At 47.1% G+C, this 19113-nt stretch overlaps 2 protein-coding genes across 2 annotated transcripts; one reads left to right on the forward strand and one right to left on the reverse strand.

Annotated features, from left to right (window-relative positions):
• Positions 1-16381: 16381 nt before the first annotated feature.
• LOC128468935 (histone H2A type 2-B-like) lies at positions 16382-16814 on the reverse strand. The gene has a single exon (XM_053450747.1). The coding sequence runs from the start codon at positions 16772-16774 to the stop codon at positions 16382-16384; it is 393 nt and encodes a 130-aa protein (XP_053306722.1). The 5' UTR covers positions 16775-16814.
• Positions 16815-17059: 245 nt separating this feature from the next.
• LOC128468964 (histone H2B 1.1-like) lies at positions 17060-17516 on the forward strand. Its single transcript, XM_053450771.1, has one exon. The coding sequence runs from the start codon at positions 17127-17129 to the stop codon at positions 17505-17507; it is 381 nt and encodes a 126-aa protein (XP_053306746.1). The 5' UTR covers positions 17060-17126; the 3' UTR covers positions 17508-17516.
• Positions 17517-19113: the final 1597 nt, after the last annotated feature.

Here is a 19113-nt window from a genome sequence, read left to right on the forward strand (position 1 = left end):
TAAAGTGGTGACTCGATCTGAAATTCCGGAAATCGTGGGTGCGGTTGGCAGACCTGGAATCATAATGGGGTGGTACCAATAGTTCGCATAGAATGGTGACATCTTTATAGATCGTTGTTTTTGATTGTTGTAGGTAAATTCTGCGGAAGGGAGGAACTGGAGCCAATCATTCTGAAGGTGCGTGGTGTAACATCTTAGATAATGTTCTAATATTTGATTTAGACGTTCAGTCTGACCGTTGGTTTGTGGATGAAACGCTGTGGACAAGGTGGGACGAATGTGTAGATTGCGGCAGAACACCTTCCAGAAACGAGACGTGAATTGTACTCCACGGTCTGAAGTGATGGTGTGTGGTAATCCATGAAGCCGGAACACAGTATCCAGGAACAAGGTGGCCGTGGTGGAAGCGGAAGGGATGCCAATGGTGGGAATAAAATGTGCCATTTTGGTGAATCTATCAATCACCACCATGATTGTGTCGTGTTTCTTTGAGGGTGGTAAATCTACAATAAAGTCCATAGAGATTTCAGACCAGGGAACCGAAGGAGTGGGTAATGGGCGGAGAAGGCCCATTGGCCTTCTGCGTAAGGTCTTGGTACGAGCGCAGGTGGTACATGAACGGACAAACAAGGTCACATCTTGATCCAGCAAAGGCCACCAGAATTGGCGACGAACAAGGTCTGTGGTCTTCTTAATGCCCCCATGTCCGGAGAGGAGAGAATCATGGCAGGTTTGTAGAACTTTTAAACGAGCCGGAGTCAGAACGAATATCTTATCACGGTAGTATAATAGGTTTTGGGTACGACGAATAGGGGGGTTTGTTCTTGGGACTATGGCTCTGCGGGATAAAGAGCGAATAAAGTCCATAAGAGATGGTTGAAGGGTGAGGAAGAGGCTGGAGGGAAGAATAGTGTCCGGTTGGGTCTCTGGACAACTCGATACAGGAGGTAACCGAGACAATGCATCTGCTTTGGTATTGCGAGACCCAGGGCGGTACGTGATATGTAGATTGAATCTTGTGAAGAAGAGAGCCCACCGAGCTTGTCTAGGACAGAGTCGCCGTGCGGAGCGAAGATATTCAAGATTCCGGTGGTCGGTATATACCGTTACTGGATGTTGAGTCCCTTCCAGCAGATGACGCCAGGTGTCCAGAGCCTGTTTTATGGCCAGTAATTCTCTGTCCCCCACGCCATAGTTCATCTCAGCTGGAGTGAGTTTACGCGAGTAGTAAGCCACCGGATGCAATCTTTGTTTCTCCCCATGTCTCTGGGACAGGACTGCTCCTACCGCTAGATCCGAAGCATCCACCTCCAAATGGAAAGGTTCAGCCACCTTGGGTTGAATGAGGATGGGAGCGGTGGTAAAATGTAGACTTGGGCACCAGGGGGCTCTTCGTGTTCGTCTTCGTGCTCGTCTTCGGGGGGAAAAAAACCTTCGTATTCCGCGAATATTCGCCCGTTCCTGTCTTCTCTTCGGGCGAATATTCGCGGACATTCTTCGTGCTCGTTTAATCTTCGTTTCCTTCCCGGTTGCCTAGCAGGGGTTAATACGGGGTTAACAACACATCGGAGCAGCAGCAGCTGCCGTGAAGGAACGTGTGTGCAACTCTATTGGTCGTTTCGGCAGGGGGCTGGTCTGGCATCAACTAGTGAATCGCAGAACGCACTTCATTCGTTGATGGCAGGCGAGCCCCCTGCCGAAACGACCAATAGAGTTGCACACACGTACTGAGGTGTACTGTACACAAAATGACCTAGAGACAAATGCTCCAAGGAACTTGGCCTCCGTTTATCATACACAGTCACACATCCATAGATGTTTAATAAAAGAATAGGGATTATTTTACATTTTTAAATCGATTTTGGACCACTTGTAATACATGCCTAACATTTGCTACCTATTTACAATGGCATACTTTGCAACAACCCAACTTTTACTGGACAGGACTGGAAAAAAGCAGGACTGTCCACCAAAATCTTGGGTGTGTTGGCAGGTATGCGGATGGAAAAATGTTGGACAAGAACTAAAAAATAGCTTAGGGTTAATGTACGGTTATGTTTAAGATTAGTAGCAGTGCACTGCTTTGGTTAAAGATGTATTATGTCTAAATAATAATTTAATTTTAATTTTAATGGGTTTTAAAAAAAAATTAGGGGTTTATTTAAATGTATTTTAAAGTTAGATTTATTATTTAGTACTTTATTATATTTATTTAATGTTTATACTAGTGCTACCTACCGAGCTATAACTACCAACTTGTATTTGCATACCTAGTTTAGCTAAATTAGATGGGACAGGACTGGAAAAAAGCAGGACTGTCCCTGAAAAAGTTGGGTCTGTTGGCAGGTATGTGGATGGAAAAATGTTATAGTATGAAGTGTGAGTTATAGTGTTAATGCTAGTGAGTGTAGAAATGAAGGCCAGGACAAATAACAAGAGGAAAGGTCCTTGTGATTTGTGCATTGTACGTGTGTGTGTTATGTGTGTTATGTGTGTTGTCACTGTGTTATATGTGTTATGTGTGTTGTCACTGTGTTATTTGTGTTATTGTGTGTGTTATGTTTGGTTGGTTGGTTGTGTATCAGAAGGAAAATAATGAAATGGAAATGGAAAAGGAAATGGGAAAGGCGAATGAGTGGGCAATTGGCGACCCGCTCACCTGTTTCACCCCAGGGCAAAGCACCCAAACACTGTCAGTCCTAGGCGTTTGGCAGCAGACTTCCAGAGCTCAGACACTAGGCCCTAGCGTAAGCTGGGCACTCCGGCGGAGGTAGCAGGTGTTGCCACACCGCAAATAGACGCAGCCAGGGGGGAGAAACTCCCCTTACCACTAGGGACATTTTGGGCATGACTCTAGCCAGGAAGCGAACTGGCACAGAAGAGATGCTGGCACCACCACCACCAGCAGCAGCATTGAAAAATGGGAAAGGCGAATGAGTGGGCAATTGGCGACCCACTCACCTGTTTCACCCCAGGGCAAAGCACCCAAACACTGTCAGTCTTAGACGTTTGGCAGCAGACTTCCAGAGATCAGACACAAGGCCCTAGCGTAAGCTGGCTACATTGGCGGAGGTAGCAGGCGTTGCCACACCGCAGCAAGTGCAACCATGGGGGAGAAACTGCCCTTACCACTAGGGACATTTGAGGCATGACACTAGCCAGGAAGCGAACTGGCAGAGAAGAGATGCTGGCACCACCACCAGCAGCAGCATTGGGAAAGGCGAATGAGTGGGCAATTGGCGACCCGCTCACCTGTTTCACCCCAGGGCAAAGCATCCAAACACTGTCAGTCCTTGGCGTTTGGGAGCAGACTTCCAGAACTCAGACACAAGGCCCTAGTGTAAATTGGCTACACCGGCGGAGGTAGCAGGCATTGCCACACCGCAATACAATTGTAACTGTGTTCTACAACAATGAATGAAAAAATATAAAAACAGGGTACTTAGCTTTTTAACCCTCTATTCATTCCTCGGAACACATATGTGGTAGCTTCCCCAAGGACTCTTCCTTCAAAAAGCCCCTTATAACAGGTATATGGATAAAACAGAACAAATTCTGGGGATACAGATTTTAAAAATACTCTGTAAAAAGAATAAAAACCACAAATGGTGCAATAACGTTTAAAAGGTTTAAAACAGCCCCCACTAGTTGTGCCACACTCACAAGATTGTAGTAGGAACTGCGCCTTAAAGATAGCCTGTATCTTAGGAATCCTGAAGATTTACTGGAACTTTTTAAAACCACCTCAAAGTTTTAAAAACCGGTCATCTGCTGGATACAAACGGATGATAGGCAGGCAAGGGTATCTTCCAAAAGCTCTTTATTTAAAATAGCCCATTAAAAATGCTTAATGTTTTAAGAAACTAAGTCCAACGCGTTTCGTCATACGTTGACTTCATCAGGGACTAGTTATAATACATCAAGAAGCATAAGTTAACAAAATATAAACTAAAAACCCTTGCCCGCCCTCTCCTTAAATCATCCAATCTGTTCTTCTATTGGTCTAAAGTCTTCACGCCTCCTTTGTTTCAATTAGATGAACACAAATTTTCTTGTTTCCAGGTAGTAACCCTTTGCGTTCCAAAATATGTTCCAAGGTAGTGTCCATTATTTCTGAATGCCGTCTTTTTTATTGCAAAGTCCAGTTTAAATAGTTAATTGTTTGCACAATACTAAAATCTAAAATAAAGGAGAAAGAAATAATAATATACATCCTATAATACATATGCATGTTATTTATAGCTTTTGCAAATATCCAGATGCGGAAATTTAACTGAATTACCTAACCATCCCTGGATATTTTAGGGTTAACCACTATTAGTTCTTGACATAGAAAATTCATTGCTTCATTCAGAAATAAGTATCTACACTATTATAATGTATATACATATATAAAAAATATAAACCAAGTTTGTATGTAGATGTTGCATATAGATGTTACATGTTAATATAGTCCTGTATTTAATAGTGAGTTACCAGTAAAGTAATTAGTGTGAGTGAAAATGTAAATAATGTGTTGTGTACAACTATATTAATATTATGTGTGTGAGTTACATTGTGGTTACCATTGGTGCGTGAATATATAATAATTAATTGTATATATTCTAAATTAATATAATATATATACTAATATATATACTATTTATAAATAATTATAAAAAAAAAAAAAGAGAATAAGTATGTATACCTATGTGTTAAATACGTGCTGTACTAAGTGTTAATGTATATGTTATATGTGAATTAAAAAATGTGAATAAATATTTTATTTGTATGTTGTATGATATATAAATACATAAATATAATTAAATAAATATAAATTGTGTATTGTGCTGGGTGTATATTATATCGTTTAAAATAAAATGTGATATTTCGTAACTATTTACATTACGTTTTATTAAACTAAATTATTTAGAACTATATAGATGTTGTATAACACAGTGTATATAATTACTATTGATATACAAAAAGTGTATGTTTGTTTATATTTATATGTGTATACTTAATTAAGTTTTTACAAAAAACTTACTATGTCAATCTCCGCGTTTAAACCCCTTGGTTCCATGGTCTCCAATTTATGGATCCAGTATGACTCTCGTTGTATTAATTTTTTATTCCTATCTCCTCCCCTCCAATGTGCCTTGACTATTTCAATACCAATAAAAACGAAGTCTTTAAAATTGAATTTGGGACAACTTGCACAATGTACTGGTACAGAGTGGTTATTAACTTTTTTTCTGATATTGTTAAGGTGTTCCAAAATTCTTACTTTTAACTTTCTTTTTGTTTTTCCTATATATTGTTTACCACAGGGGCATTGCAGTAAATACACTACAAATTCTGTATTGCAATCTATATGAGATTTTATCACACAATTCTCCCCTGTGGAAGTACTTGTAAAGCTTTTAATTATTTGGACACCTTTCAGATTACAAGCTTTACATCTACAACAATAGTTAAAACCATCTCGGTGCAAATTATTCTCCTTTTTTTCTCCTTTGTCACATAACTGGGTGCTAAAATATTTTTTAGGTTTCTTGTTTTCCTAAAAACAATTGGGGGTTTCTCTGGTAAAATGGTTCCTAAAATAGGATCCCTCAACAGGATTGGCCAATGTTTTTTTAAATTTTTTTCTACTTTGTTATATTCTGTGTTGAATTCAGTGATAAAGGCATAACCAAATTTAGAGTTATGGTCTTGTTTGATTTTATTTGAGGTTAAGAGTAAATTTCTATCTTTCTTTGCCATCCTTCTAATATCTTTATCGATTGAATTTTTATTGTAACCTTTTTCAATCAATTTTGTTTTAATATGATTGGCCTGTCTTCTATACCTCTGCCACACCGCAGCAAGTGCAACCAGGGGGAGAAACTACCCTCTCCATTAGGGACATTTGAGGCATGATTTCAGCCAGAACTGGCAAAAGATGCTGGCACCACCACCAGCAGCACCGTTGGAAAAGGAAAAAGGTGAATGAGTGGGCAATTGACGACCCGCTCACCTGTTTCACCCCAGGGCAAAGCATGAAAGTCTGTCAGTCCATGGCGTTTGGGAGCGGACTTCCAGAACTCAGACACTAGGCCCTAGCGTAAATTGGCTACACCGGCGGAGGTAGCAGACGTTGCCACACCACAAACACGTGCAACCAGGGGGAGAAACTACCTTAAACATTACAGAGAAAAAAAATTTACTTTCCAAGCTAAGAGCTGGGTAACCCAACTTGGGCAGATTGAATTTAAGGAAGGCAATCTGCTCCATCAGATGAGGTGCCATGCGTGAGCGCTGTGGACTCAGTATGTTTCCAGTCATAGAAAACACGCGCTCACTTTGAACAGTGGTTGGCGGACATGATAGTAGCTGTTGCACAACCCATGAGAGTGCAGGCCACACACTCTTCTTTTCATCCCAGTAGCTAAGAGGATCAACATTAGGCGCAGAAGGAACTTCACAGAGGTAAAGTTTGACCATTTCAGCAGCACTACTCTCCTTTCTGCTGCTAGCTCTGTCAGATGGTCCAACTATACTCCCAAGTGCCTCTTCCCAAAACGCAGCTGCTCCACTCAGCTGTATTGTGCTGCTTGTGGCACTGCTGCTGATGCTGCTGCTAGGAGTAACAGACCACATCATCTCTTCCTCCTCCTGCACCTCTCCCTCCTCGGACAGCATTCCCATTTTACGCTGCCAGTCACGCACCTTGTTGACCAATTGCTCCCGGTAGCTACTGAGAACATTAAATTTCAAAGCTAGCTTTCCCTTAATTCTTGGATCGAAAAGGCACGCAAGCATCATTTCGGGACTCTCTTCCATTCGTTTGCGAAGGTGTACTTTTAGCAGATCCTTCAGCTTCCTGACTATGGCTGCTACGTCAGGATGTAGAGTGCCACCTTGAACAGCCTCACGGTTTTCAAGGAACACATCCATCTTGCTGCCTAGCTGGGAGAACACTGGGGTTACCTGGGCCAGACTGGCAGTGTTTGAGCTTAAATTTTCTGTGGCATCCCTGAATGGTTTAAGGACTGCCACTAGCTGGGCGATCACTGTCCAATCCTCCCTATTCAATGGAGAGGTAATCCCAATATTGTGCTCTGAGGCAAGATTATGGATTGCCCTCTGCTGCTCCAAAATCCTCTCGAGCATGTCTAACGTGGAGTTCCACCGTGTACTGACATCCTGACGTAGGCAGTGTACGGGAAGACCCGACCTCTCTAGCTCTTCCCTCAAAAGTTGGCTAGCCTTAACACTATGGTGAAAGTGCCCAGCGATCTTTCTGCAGCGGGACAGAACTACTGCTGCCACATTAGTTCCTTCTGACATTGCTGCCTTCACTACAAGATGGATGATGTGGGCTGCACAGCGCACACCAACAATATGACCATCTCGCAGCGCTTTCACCATATTGGCACCTCCGTCAGTTACCACAAAACCAACTTCAACATTGGTGCCCGCCTCTGCTCCCACCCAAAGGCTAAACATTTTCCTCATCGCATGCAGAAAGTGTGCTTTTCATCCATCACTTCTGCATGGAGAAGGAAAGATCGGTAGCCTGCTGCAGCAGCTTCCTTAGACACACCGGGCTGCCACCAGTGTGCTGTCAAAGAAAGAAAGGCATGCTGGCCGCTAGGTGCACTCCACAAATCTGTAGTGAAATGAACAGACTGACCAGCAGCCTTGGAAAGCTCCTCTTTCACTGCTGCAACACAGGACCGATACAATGAGGGGACAATGTTCCTGCTGAAAGTGGAACGTGACGGAACTGTATATTGTGGAGCCACAGCCGCCATCAATTGTTTGAAAGGCTTCCCTTCGATCATAGAGAAGGATGCCCCTCCAACAGCAATGAACTGACCAATCAGTCGCGTTACTTTATTGGCCTGATGTTTGGGCATTGACCTTTTGGATTGGAATGCCACAAATTGTTCCAGGGTGGGCTGGACATGCAGTGCTCCAACCTGCCTTGGTCTCTGGCTGCCAGCACTAGCTGCTGCTGCTGCTGCTGCTGCTGCTATTGGCTCAGAAGAAGAAGCTGTTGGGGTTTTTCCACGGCCACCAGCTATGCTTCCTGCACTAAGTTTTGCTTCTGCATCTTTCCCCAATAGCACAGCGTTGTGTTGAGTGCTGAGGTGATGCTTCATGCTAGCACTGGTAAAATGGCCAGACACTTTCCCTCTGCTTATTAGCTTCCCACAATGTTTGCACTTTCCATAGCGCCCTTCTTCAACATTTTCAAAGTGCTCCCAAATTGGGGCGCGCATAGCCTTGGAGTGTGCCTTGGGTGCTGCTCCTACTGCTCGGGGTGGATGAACAGAGGCAGAACCAGTGGTGGTGGGACTGGTGGTAACAGTACTGGCCATAATTGTTTTAGCTTTAGATTTGCTAGGTTTTGCTGCTGCTGCTGGTGGTGGTGGTGGTGATGATCGTAGCAGAGAAGGTGGAGGCTCAGGGGAAAATTGTGCACTAGTCATTTGGACACTGCTCCCTGAGGAATCCGATTCCTGACCACTCATCTCCTCTACTTCCTCTGGCTCATAGTCTAGCTCTTCATTAGCCAGATCGAATGGAATTCCTGCTAGGCTGGAGCTAAGACTGATATCGTCGTGAGACTCGTGACTAGTAGTAGTGCGAGCAGGAAGAATAGACTCTGCACTTTGCCTCTCAGTCTCAGGCTCCTCTGCTACCTCGCTAGGTGGAGTTCCACTATGTGAAGCCCTCTCTCTAACTGTCTTTACAAAAATTTTGTAAGGACTTGGTGGCTTGCTAGAGGTACTAGGAGGACATGGCGTGGCGGTACCAGTGGGAACAGTAGGCGTAGCACTAGTGGTGGTAGAGGTGGGGGTGGGGGTGGTTTTCCCTACAAAGGAATGATATCGCTTTGGTTTGGGACCCCTCTGAGTCTTGCTGCTAATTTGGCTCTGCTTGGTACCTTGCATGCTGCTTGTGGATGGGGAAGATGCTGCTTGGGGCAAAAGGCACTTCTTTTTAGTCACTGGGCTGGTACTACTTGTGCTACCCTTTAACTGTGAACGTGCTTCTGGTGCTTTAGGCTTTCCGTAAAAAACCATAGAGCTTGTGGGCCTAGCCGCACTACTACTGCCTGCTTTTGGTGCCTTTCCTTTACTTGATGATCCTTCAAGCAATGCTTCCCCAAATGATAAGCGAGAGCTTGGCCTACTTGGCCGACTAGACTGACGCAAAGGCTGCATCTTAGAACTGGTGCTGGTGGTGGTGGTGGTGGTAGATGGAGCTTGTCCCTCCTTAGTCCCAAAAGGAGGATCCATTTCAAATTTTGTGTTGTGTGTGTAGTGTAGTGTAGTGTTTAAAAAAGTATAAAAAAAATAAATAAAAAAAAAAAAAAAAAAAAGGAAAAACGAATTAAAGACAAAAAAATTAGAGGAAGTTCTCTTCAGTGCTACTGCTTAAAAAGTAAAACTATGCACTACTGCACTGTGCTGTACTGTGCACTGGGTGCACTGTCAACTCAACAGCATTTACACTACAGTTGATGACAAATTAAACAAAAAAAAAATAATCAAATTATTATTATTAATTATATTAAGTAGCACTGAAGTGAGGATGAAGTACACTGTGAGAAATGGCAGGCTAAGGCTTACCAGTCTCACACAGAACAGAACAATCTCTCTGTAACGCTCGGATGCAGCACAGCAGTGTTGCCAAAGCAGTCACAGCGAAAAATGAATGGATCTCTCAGGCAAGCTCTGGTCTTATAAAGGTGCCTTCAGAATTCAAAAAACAGCAGCACAGGCATTGGACGAGACCCTTAGCGTGACATCACAAGAGTGAGCTGATTGGACAGACGAGACCAGCTCACTCCTGTTTGATATTTTGGCGGCTGCGCGGCAAAAATGAAGACGATCACGAAGAATCGAAGATGTTGTGAGTCTTCGTCTTCTCCTACGTTTTGCTGGCACTGTATTCTCTTCGGCGTGTCTTCGGAACGAACAAAAAAACGGCCTCTTCGTGCTCGTTTCATGTTCGCCCGAAGACGAATGCGCAAGTCTAGTAACCAGCTTGTTTACTTCTTCTGCTGGAAAGAAGAAGGATTCTGTCAGGACCCGGGCGAGCAGGTCTGGTAGGAGTCCATGTGCAGGGGATACGGGGAACTCTGTCTGTACCCCTTTATGCATGGTGACCGAGAGATAGGTACAGACAGAATAGCAGGACTGGAAAGGCAGAGAGACAGGAGCTAAGGCAGGTACAGGCTCGGGAGTTGAGGCAGAGAAACGGGAGCTGAGGCAGTGAGACGGGAGCTGAGGCAGGTACAGGCTCGGGAGCTGAGGCAGGTACAGGTAGGTACAGATACAGGCTCAGGTTCAGGCACAGGCGAGGCCCACTGGCAGGGCGGAGGAGAACGGAGGCCCACTGGCAGGGCGGACGAGAACGGAGGCCCACTGGCAGGGCGGACGGGAACGGAGTAGTACCGGGCCAGGCACGTGTACCGGTTCGTGCACAGGTACAGGCTTAAGCTCAGGTAGTGGATCATGCACGAGTACCGGCTCAGGCACTGAATTCTGAATTCGTCAGGGGCTAGGAATTCCCCCTGTACCCATAGTCCCTCTGACAAGTGTGGACTATTACCAGGACAGGACTGGATGGAGGCAGGAATGGGGAAAGGTGCAAAGGTCCTCTGATCGTGCAGCAGTTGCTCGTACCGCTTGAGGTTTCTCCTGTGCACGATCATCCCATCGGACGCCATGACGTCATCGGGAGCCCCAAGGGGGTGTCTTGCAGTTTTGGGTTTACTGTTCTTACTCCTGTGATTGATGGGAGTGGTAGTCCCAACCGCAAAAACAGCCGTGTTTTTAATCTCGGGTGTGTAAACCATATCAGCCTCAGATGAAGCGTAATCCATGCCTGACCAGATCAGGGTCGTCCGACATGGCCTGGAGATCCTCTGACATGGCTTCAGATGTCGTGGGTTCCTCTGGTGCTGTGACATAAGAAGTCTCTGGTTCACCGGGCTGAGGAGACGGGGTGTGCTCCAGCTGTGACAGGTTGCTGGTGTCATATACAGGTTCCTGGGCACGGGGATTGTCAGTGTGGGTTGCAGGTGGCTTAGCAGGTTTCCACGGACAATATGTTATCCTATGACCAGCCTCTCCACAATAATAGCATAGGTTGTCCTCTCGTCTTTTCTGTTTTTCCTCCTTGGTGAGTGGTTCACGCTTGAAGCTCTTCTTTGGAGCTTTCTTACTTGCGGTCACAGTCTTTGGCTTCGGTTTGGTGCCATCACATTCCAACACAGTCCGTACAGAATTACAGATCTGGAGAAGACACTCCGCCAGTACTTCCAGAACTGCGGTTATCCCCGCGGACTCCTTGGTATGGCCTTGGCATTGTGTCAGGACCCGGGCGAGCAGGTCTGGTAGGAGTCCATGTGCAGGGGATACGGGGAATAGCAGGACTGGAAAGGCAGAGAGACAGGAGCTGAGGCAGGTACAGGCTCGGGAGTTGAGGCAGAGAAACGGGAGCTGAGGCAGGTACAGGCTCGGGAGCTGAGGCAGGTACAGGTAGGTACAGATAAAGGCTCAGGTTCAGGCACAGGTTCAGGCACAGGCGAGGCCCACTGGCAGGGGGCGGACGAGAACGGAGGCCCACTGGCAGGGGGCGGACGAGAACGGAGGCCCACTGGCAGGGGGCGGACGAGAACGGAGGCCCACTGGCAGGGGGCGGACGAGAACGGAGGCCCACTGGCAGGGGGCGGACGAGAACGGAGGCCCACTGGCAGGGGGCGGACGAGAACGGAGGCCCACTAGCAGGGCGGACGGGAACGGAGTAGTACCGGGCCAGACACGTGTACAGGTTCGTGCACTGGTACAGGCTTAAGCTCAGGTAGTGGATCATGCACGAGTACCGGCTCAGGCACGGGCACAGGCACAAACGGGCACAGGCACGGGTTCAGGCTCAGGGCAAAGCAGTCCTTCAACGTTAATGCCAAGGCCCTGACGGAAGGGCAGGACAGGTCTTACAAAGACAGGGCTATACTCAGTCAATGAGGCGCAGCTGTACCGGTTAATGAGCTCCAGAGCACTCCAGAGGGAGGAGGGTGGCCACTAGAGGAAGCAGATGGAACAACCACCTGTATGATACAGCCAGGTTTCAGGCAGCAGAGAGTGGATCCTAACAGATTCTTCCTATATTTCCCCATCCTCTAGGGATTCGGGATCTTACATCTGCCATTCCTTTTCAGAATCTAAAGTGTAAGGATCCTGACCACAGGGCCGGAACCCAGGCCGAGGGTCGGGGCCCACAGATCTAGGCTGAGGTAAAGAAAACATAACAGAGGTTTTAATCTGCTGAAAAGTGGACTGAAGCTCAGCCTTCATCCATTCCTTGAATTCTGAAATGGACTCCTCTCTGGCTTTGAGACAGGATGAGCAAAATTTCCTAGAGGCGTCAGACATTGTTGCCTTGCAGTTTTTACAGGCAAAATGTTTCGTCTTAGATGCAGCCTTCCTAGGAGCTGGTGATTCTTCAGGGAGGTCTGGCTTATCTAGCGACATCCTAATAATAAAGGATAGGAGACGGTTAAAACAAAAAGAAAAAGCAAACGCAGACAAATTCCCATAGACTCATAACCTACTTGGGTTAAGAGGCAGAAAATACCAGAACAGAAAATCTCAGGAAGCCAGGACTCTTCATCAGAAGAAAACTGCAAACTAAAAGCAGTACAAGCTAATAAAAAACCTTACCAAACCGAGGGAAAAAGGTCCTGAAAACCACCAAAAAACCTTCTCGGACCTGAGAGCTGCTTACAGATCTGCCCCCTTCCTGATCTCAGATGCCTCCTGGCAGACTGAGATGAAACCGGAAGCACGCCACCGCAAAGATCAGACGCTTCCTGGCTGAAATCGTCGGCAGACTGAATCAAAGTCCCGGCGTTCTGCTTCTAGTTAGCCCGCCCAAGGGCTGCTAAACGTAAGTAGGCTAGAGTCCTGAGTGAAGGAGCCTTTCCCTGCTCAGGTAAACAGGTTCCTACCGAGGACCGGATCGGAGAGGGCTAAAACGGCCGAAAAACGCTTGCCCGCTACCCAAAGCAGGACTGCAGCGCTGGACAGGAGAGCTCTGCCACGAGCTATGAAAACAACAAATGGGGGATGTACCTACCCGGATAGGGCAGGAAAGAACTGTGGGTAAAGGGGGGGTTCTGGGGGTTTAAATCTTCCCTGCCCTATTCGGATAGGCGGAGCTATCTCCTATGCTACCAGGAGTAACAAGGGAAATATATCCTCACTGTCCTGGACTATACCACCCGTTACCCCCCTAGATTTGCTTAGAGAGCACTGGCAGGGACCGAAGGGCCGACCATAGTAGAGTACGTGTTGGCCTTCTGGGATAGATTGAAGAACCACACGGACATGGTCCGGGAAAACCTTCAAGTGGCGCAAGGTTGGCAGAAACGGTGGTACGACCGGACCGCCCCGGAGCCGCGCCTTTGAAGTAGGGCAGAAGGTCCTAGCGCTTAAACCATCCCGTCAGGATAAGCTGCAGGTGGTGTGGCAGGGATCGTATCGGGTGGTGAAGCAACTGTGCAACACCACCTACATGGTAGCTAAATGTGCAGACGGAAGGATCCAGCGAACCTTCCGTGTGAACATGTTGAAAGCCTACCAGGAGCGCCCCGAGGAAGTAGCAGTTATTTGCACCCCGGCGATAGATGACCCTGAGGGATTACCGTTGCCCCAGGTAGCGTCAGGGACGAGGGAACTTGGCGTGATATAGTTAGCAGTGCAGTTAGGGGAATCCCAGAAGGCCCAAGTTCGCCAGCTGTTAGACCAGAGAGGCGGCTTACTCTCTGCCCTCCCCGGATGCACCACCGCGTGGAGACTCCAGGGCAGACCCCGTTATGCCAAGCGGCGCACTGAGTTCCTGAGTCTGTACGAGAAATCCCTTCATCCCGTTAATGGAGATTAGGGAGATGCTCGATCTGAGAGTGATTGAGCCGTCTGAGAGCCCCTTGGGTTTTCTGGTAGTCCTAGTGGCTAAGAGAGATGGGACGACACGGTTCTGTGTAGTCTACCGCAGGCTCAATGACCGGACTGTGACTGACACGTACCCCATGCCCCGTGTAGATGATTTGTTACACCGCATCTCTCGTGGTAAGAGAGATCGGCCTTCATCACCCCATTGGGACTATACCAATTTAGGGTAATGCAGTTTGGGATGAAGAACGCTCCGGCGACGTTCCAAAGGATGGTAGATCGACTCGTCGATGGCCTCCAGGAATATGCTTGCGCGTTGCAATCGGAGTTAGCCACCTAACCAAAGAAACAGCCCTAAGCCGACCCGTTGGGGTCTAGCCGGGTCTGTCACTGGAAACAAAGGGGGGAGTAATGTGATGGTTCCTAGAGTCACCCTACCCCTCAGTTAATGTTATCCAGTGACATGAAACTCTTTAATGTGTTATTAATAAAAATGTATATTATTGCCTTATTTTGTAAAAGTTTGCACACGGCACACTAAGGTCTGAGAGATAATCTAATAAAGATAATGTGTGCTCTTTATCTCCCAGACATAGTGGTGCCGGTGTCCTGTTGTATTGCTCCTCCCCCCTCGTGGTGTCCCTACCTATAAAAGGCGACACCTGTCCCATAATAAACAGTTATTCCTTTTCTTGTACCTAAAGACTAGTCTTGCCTGGTTATTTGGGTACCGGATAGCGATATCCCTTTACTTTGCTTGGGGATATTGCCTACAGATTGCGGGGAATTATTGTCCTGAAGGGAGAAGTCACTCTTGGTGGAGAATGAGAACCTGAGGTCCCTGGTCGGTCCGTCACACCGACACTAGCGGAGCAGGGCTCACGAGCTGGTCCGGTGACCCTAGCTTCACGGCACCGCAGCCCGCCGAGGCGTAGCTGAGTACAGTGCCGTAATTGTCCTGAAAATGTCCTGAAAATGACAATTAGTGATCCAGCGGGTCCCTGAAGCATTAGACAAAACTAACGTTCCAGGGAAGTAATAGACTTTATTGGGGAAACACACAGGCTTATATACAGGTTAGGTGATAAAAAGGTCATAAATCAGGCACACATCTTCCCTCCCTGCCCAGACGGTCCGGCGCCACGCTTAGGCAACCAAGCCCCGCAATATCCGTAGGGACCCCGAGCGGCAGCAAATCGAAGTTTCCCCGGGACAGCCGGCGTTTGTACGATAGCTGCACGGCCTGATCGCCACGTCTCTAGCGGCTCCAGTGACAAGGGATCCCCAGTCTCTGCGGGGGTGTCTGGGCTACGAGAGCCGAAGTCCATGGGTAGGGCAGGTGATACATGGATGAGGTAGGACGGGAAGGGGAGCCAAGCGGCAGTAGGTTGAAGCTTCCCCCGGGATGGACCGCGGGACAGCCGGCGTGGGTCCGATAGCCGCGCTGGGGCAGTTATGGTTAATGAGGGTCTTTAGGGTTAATTTAGGGGCAGTAATGGTTAATGGGGTGTTTAGGGTTAATTTAATGCTGAGGACTGAGGGTTAATTTAATAAACTTAACTAAAGGTGCAGTTAGAGGTAAAGCAATCTAAAGGTGGACAATCTAAGGGGAGTCTAAATCCTGGGGGCAGTGAAGATTATTAATGTATTTATTTATAAAAGTATGGTGTCAGTGATATTCTCTGAATGGTTTGAATCTCTGAACGATTCTCTTCTTTCAGTGACATCGCTAGAGTAGGCAGCCAGGCAGGAGGGTTCATTGACCCTAATGAAAGGGGCGGGGCCAATCGTTAGTTTGACTGCAGGGAAGTACTGGGCAAAAGATTCGGATCATGAATCGGATCATTTCAATGACCGACTCGAAATGATCCGATTCACTTTACTGATCCGAACTTCGCATCACTACTTTGGGGTATATGAAGGGTTAATTCCTTCTTAGCAATTAAGCTTTCAGAGGCAAGGGAGATGTCTACAGTGGAGCTACTCACGGCTCTCTCTCAGTGATTATCAAATTCATTAATACGCTCCCCAGACCATTGCCAGCTACACGATCATCACACAGCTGAGAGATTCCCCGGCTTCTGCACATTAATTTGCGGTAAACCACAATTTCCTATGCAATGCTGCCACCGTGTGGTAGCACTTGCCCACCCACCTTTCTTGAGAACCATATTTATCCGTGTAAGTGCTGGCAGCTTTGCCTCGAATTTTAGCCCTGAAACGGGGTATGGTGTATAATGTAGTTTGTATGAATGGTGTTTAGCCACCGTGAAGCTCAGCAACTAAACATCGGGCTGAAAAACTGCAGTGGAAAGCAGTTGCCTTTAGGGAAGCTTGCAGCAAGTTTATAGCAAGACAGATATAGCTTGTTCCAGAGATTATGGGTGGCTCTGAAAAGAGCCTTTGATGGTGTTGGCTAATTGCCCTGCGATTACCGATTACCGCACTCACTTGCTCTTGGCAGGCTTGTGGCTCTCGGTCTTCTTGGGCAAGAGCACCGCCTGGATGTTGGGTAGAACACCTCCCTGAGCAATGGTGACCCCTCCGAGCAGCTTATTGAGCTCCTCGTCGTTACGAACGGCAAGTTGCAGGTGGCGAGGAATGATACGGGTCTTTTTGTTGTCGCGTGCAGCGTTACCAGCCAGCTCCAATATCTCAGCAGTCAGATACTCCAACACCGCTGCCAGATACACGGGTGCGCCGGCTCCTACTCTCTCGGCATAATTACCCTTGCGAAGAAGCCTATGCACACGGCCGACAGGAAACTGCAAACCGGCACGGGAAGACCGTGTCTTCGCCTTGGCACGAACCTTTCCACCTTGTTTTCCCCTGCCAGACATGCTTTCGCTCGACAAATAATCACGCGGATACTTGGCTAAGTAATACGCTACAAAGAAACGCCGCTCACTTACCCAGCTATTTGTAGCTTCCCCCCGTGACGCTATTCGTCACTGATTGGTTCCTTTTCAAAACAGCCAATCGGGTGGAAATAGTCTGAGACACCAATCGGTGTAGGCACTGCGGTTCATGGGCGGCCGCATCTGCACACGTGACAACCTCATCGAATCGGAAGCGAGACAGCAGAACGGCCTTATTTGCATGCGGTGCCTATAAAGGGAAGGGCCCGGCACAGTAACAGTTCAGTGTTCGTTACGTTCTCTTGTGTTCCGTGTTGAAAGGAAAGCAGACGCGATGCCTGATCCAGCGAAATCTGCCCCTGCTCCGAAGAAAGGCTCTAAGAAAGCCGTTACGAAGACCCAGAAAAAAGATGGGAAGAAGCGCAAGAAGAGCAGAAAGGAAAGCTACGCGATCTATGTCTACAAGGTACTAAAGCAGGTGCATCCAGACACTGGCATTTCCTCCAAGGCCATGGGCATCATGAACTCGTTTGTCAGTGATATCTTTGAGCGCATTGCCGGGGAAGCTTCACGCCTAGCCCATTACAACAAGCGCTCCACTATCACTTCTCGGGAGATTCAGACTGCTGTACGCCTCCTCCTTCCTGGAGAGCTGGCCAAGCACGCTGTGTCAGAGGGCACCAAGGCTGTTACCAAGTACACCAGCGCCAAGTAAAGTTCTTTGTTCTCTCTTTAAACAAAGGCTCTTTTGAGAGCCACCCACACGGTCTGTCTCAGAGCTATGTGAATGATCTAGCCCCTTTTGTCGGACTATTAGCTCTCCAGGTTATCTGTGGTATTGTGCCCATCAACCAGACTGCCTGGGAAGAGAAGCCCAAGGTGAAGGGGCTCCTGTGATGGCAACGACCTGTATCCCGACTGGGTATTCCAGCTAATCGCTGATTTCTCTTGCTGGGATCTAAGGGATTAACCCCTTCACCGCCAGACAAAACTAGCTTTGCAGAGAGAAGGGGCTGCTTTACCACTGCGGCTAGCCGAAGCTGAGCTACACAGTGGGGCTATTGCCCTGAAAAGGAAAATGCGTGATCCTAGCAGAGGACACAGCTCTTCAGAAACCTCGGTGGCGCTGTAGTATACGGAAGTATAGCAATGCAGCGCTCTACCGCCCTGAAAAGGGCAGCGCCGAGTCTTACCCCATGTTGTGGTCGTGGCCTGTTTTATGCAAAATTATGCTAATATTTAAATACACAATTTAGACAAAACACATCTAACAATACAACAATAAATTTGATTCAGGAATACAGTTAAATTATGTAAAGACGAATACCAACAGATGTTATGATATATAATGATATACTTTATTAATACCTCTAGCGGTAAAAACAATATATCGAAAAAAGGTTACCATAACATAGTTACAGACAGTCAACAATTATATTCTAATAACATTGTAATAACATATGTACTTAACTTCAGAGAGTATCAGCATATCAAATGACTCCTTTGGTGCTCAGTTTCCAAAATGGCTCTAGATACCAGGATCATATAGAAGACTTTAAAGGATTTTTTCAGTAGTAGTTTTCTAATTCTTAGTTACAATACTAGGCACTAAACTAGTCCTAGCTTCTTGGCGCTTAACTAGCCCAAGATGGAAGAGCAGCTTTCTATTTCATACTTTTCTCTGGCAAACTTTCACAGCTCCCTTAGCTTCTGCCATGCTGCTTCCTTCTTGTCCTTCCAGTCTCCTCTCCTCCTCCCCCGTCTTCCTGGAGTTCCTGATATCCCATTGTTCCTGGTATAGCCCACATGGCTTTTCATGTAGGTAGCCATTATCTATGGTCTTACATAAACAATAGATGTACACATCACTCACTCTCTAGTGCTACCTGCTGGTAGAGGCAATGCACTTCTTAAACAATAGAAGTATAAACAATAGAACTAATTGATATTGTAATATATGCCACAGTTAGGGGAGTGGTTTATCCAAAGGGAGATACAGATGTTGCGTCTGTGACGTGAATCACTAATAATGGACGACGCAATCCATGTCCACAACACCCCACTAAGACATGATTCGGTAGTGCGGACATGTGGCACACGGACAGGATAAGACATGAGGGGACGACAAAGTCATAATAAAAAACACACACATACTGAGACATACAGAGTAAGAGAACTACACCACAGATTGACCTTCTAACCCTGGGCCGGCCCCCCTTCAAGCCAGCCATGGGCCAGCCCCCCTTCAAGCCAGCCATGGGCCAGCCCCCCTTCAAGCCAGCCATGGGCCAGCCCCCCTTCAAGCCAGCCATGGGCCAGCC

This window comes from Spea bombifrons, chromosome 11, assembly GCF_027358695.1.
Source record: "Spea bombifrons isolate aSpeBom1 chromosome 11, aSpeBom1.2.pri, whole genome shotgun sequence".
Lineage (NCBI taxonomy): Eukaryota > Metazoa > Chordata > Amphibia > Anura > Pelobatidae > Spea > Spea bombifrons.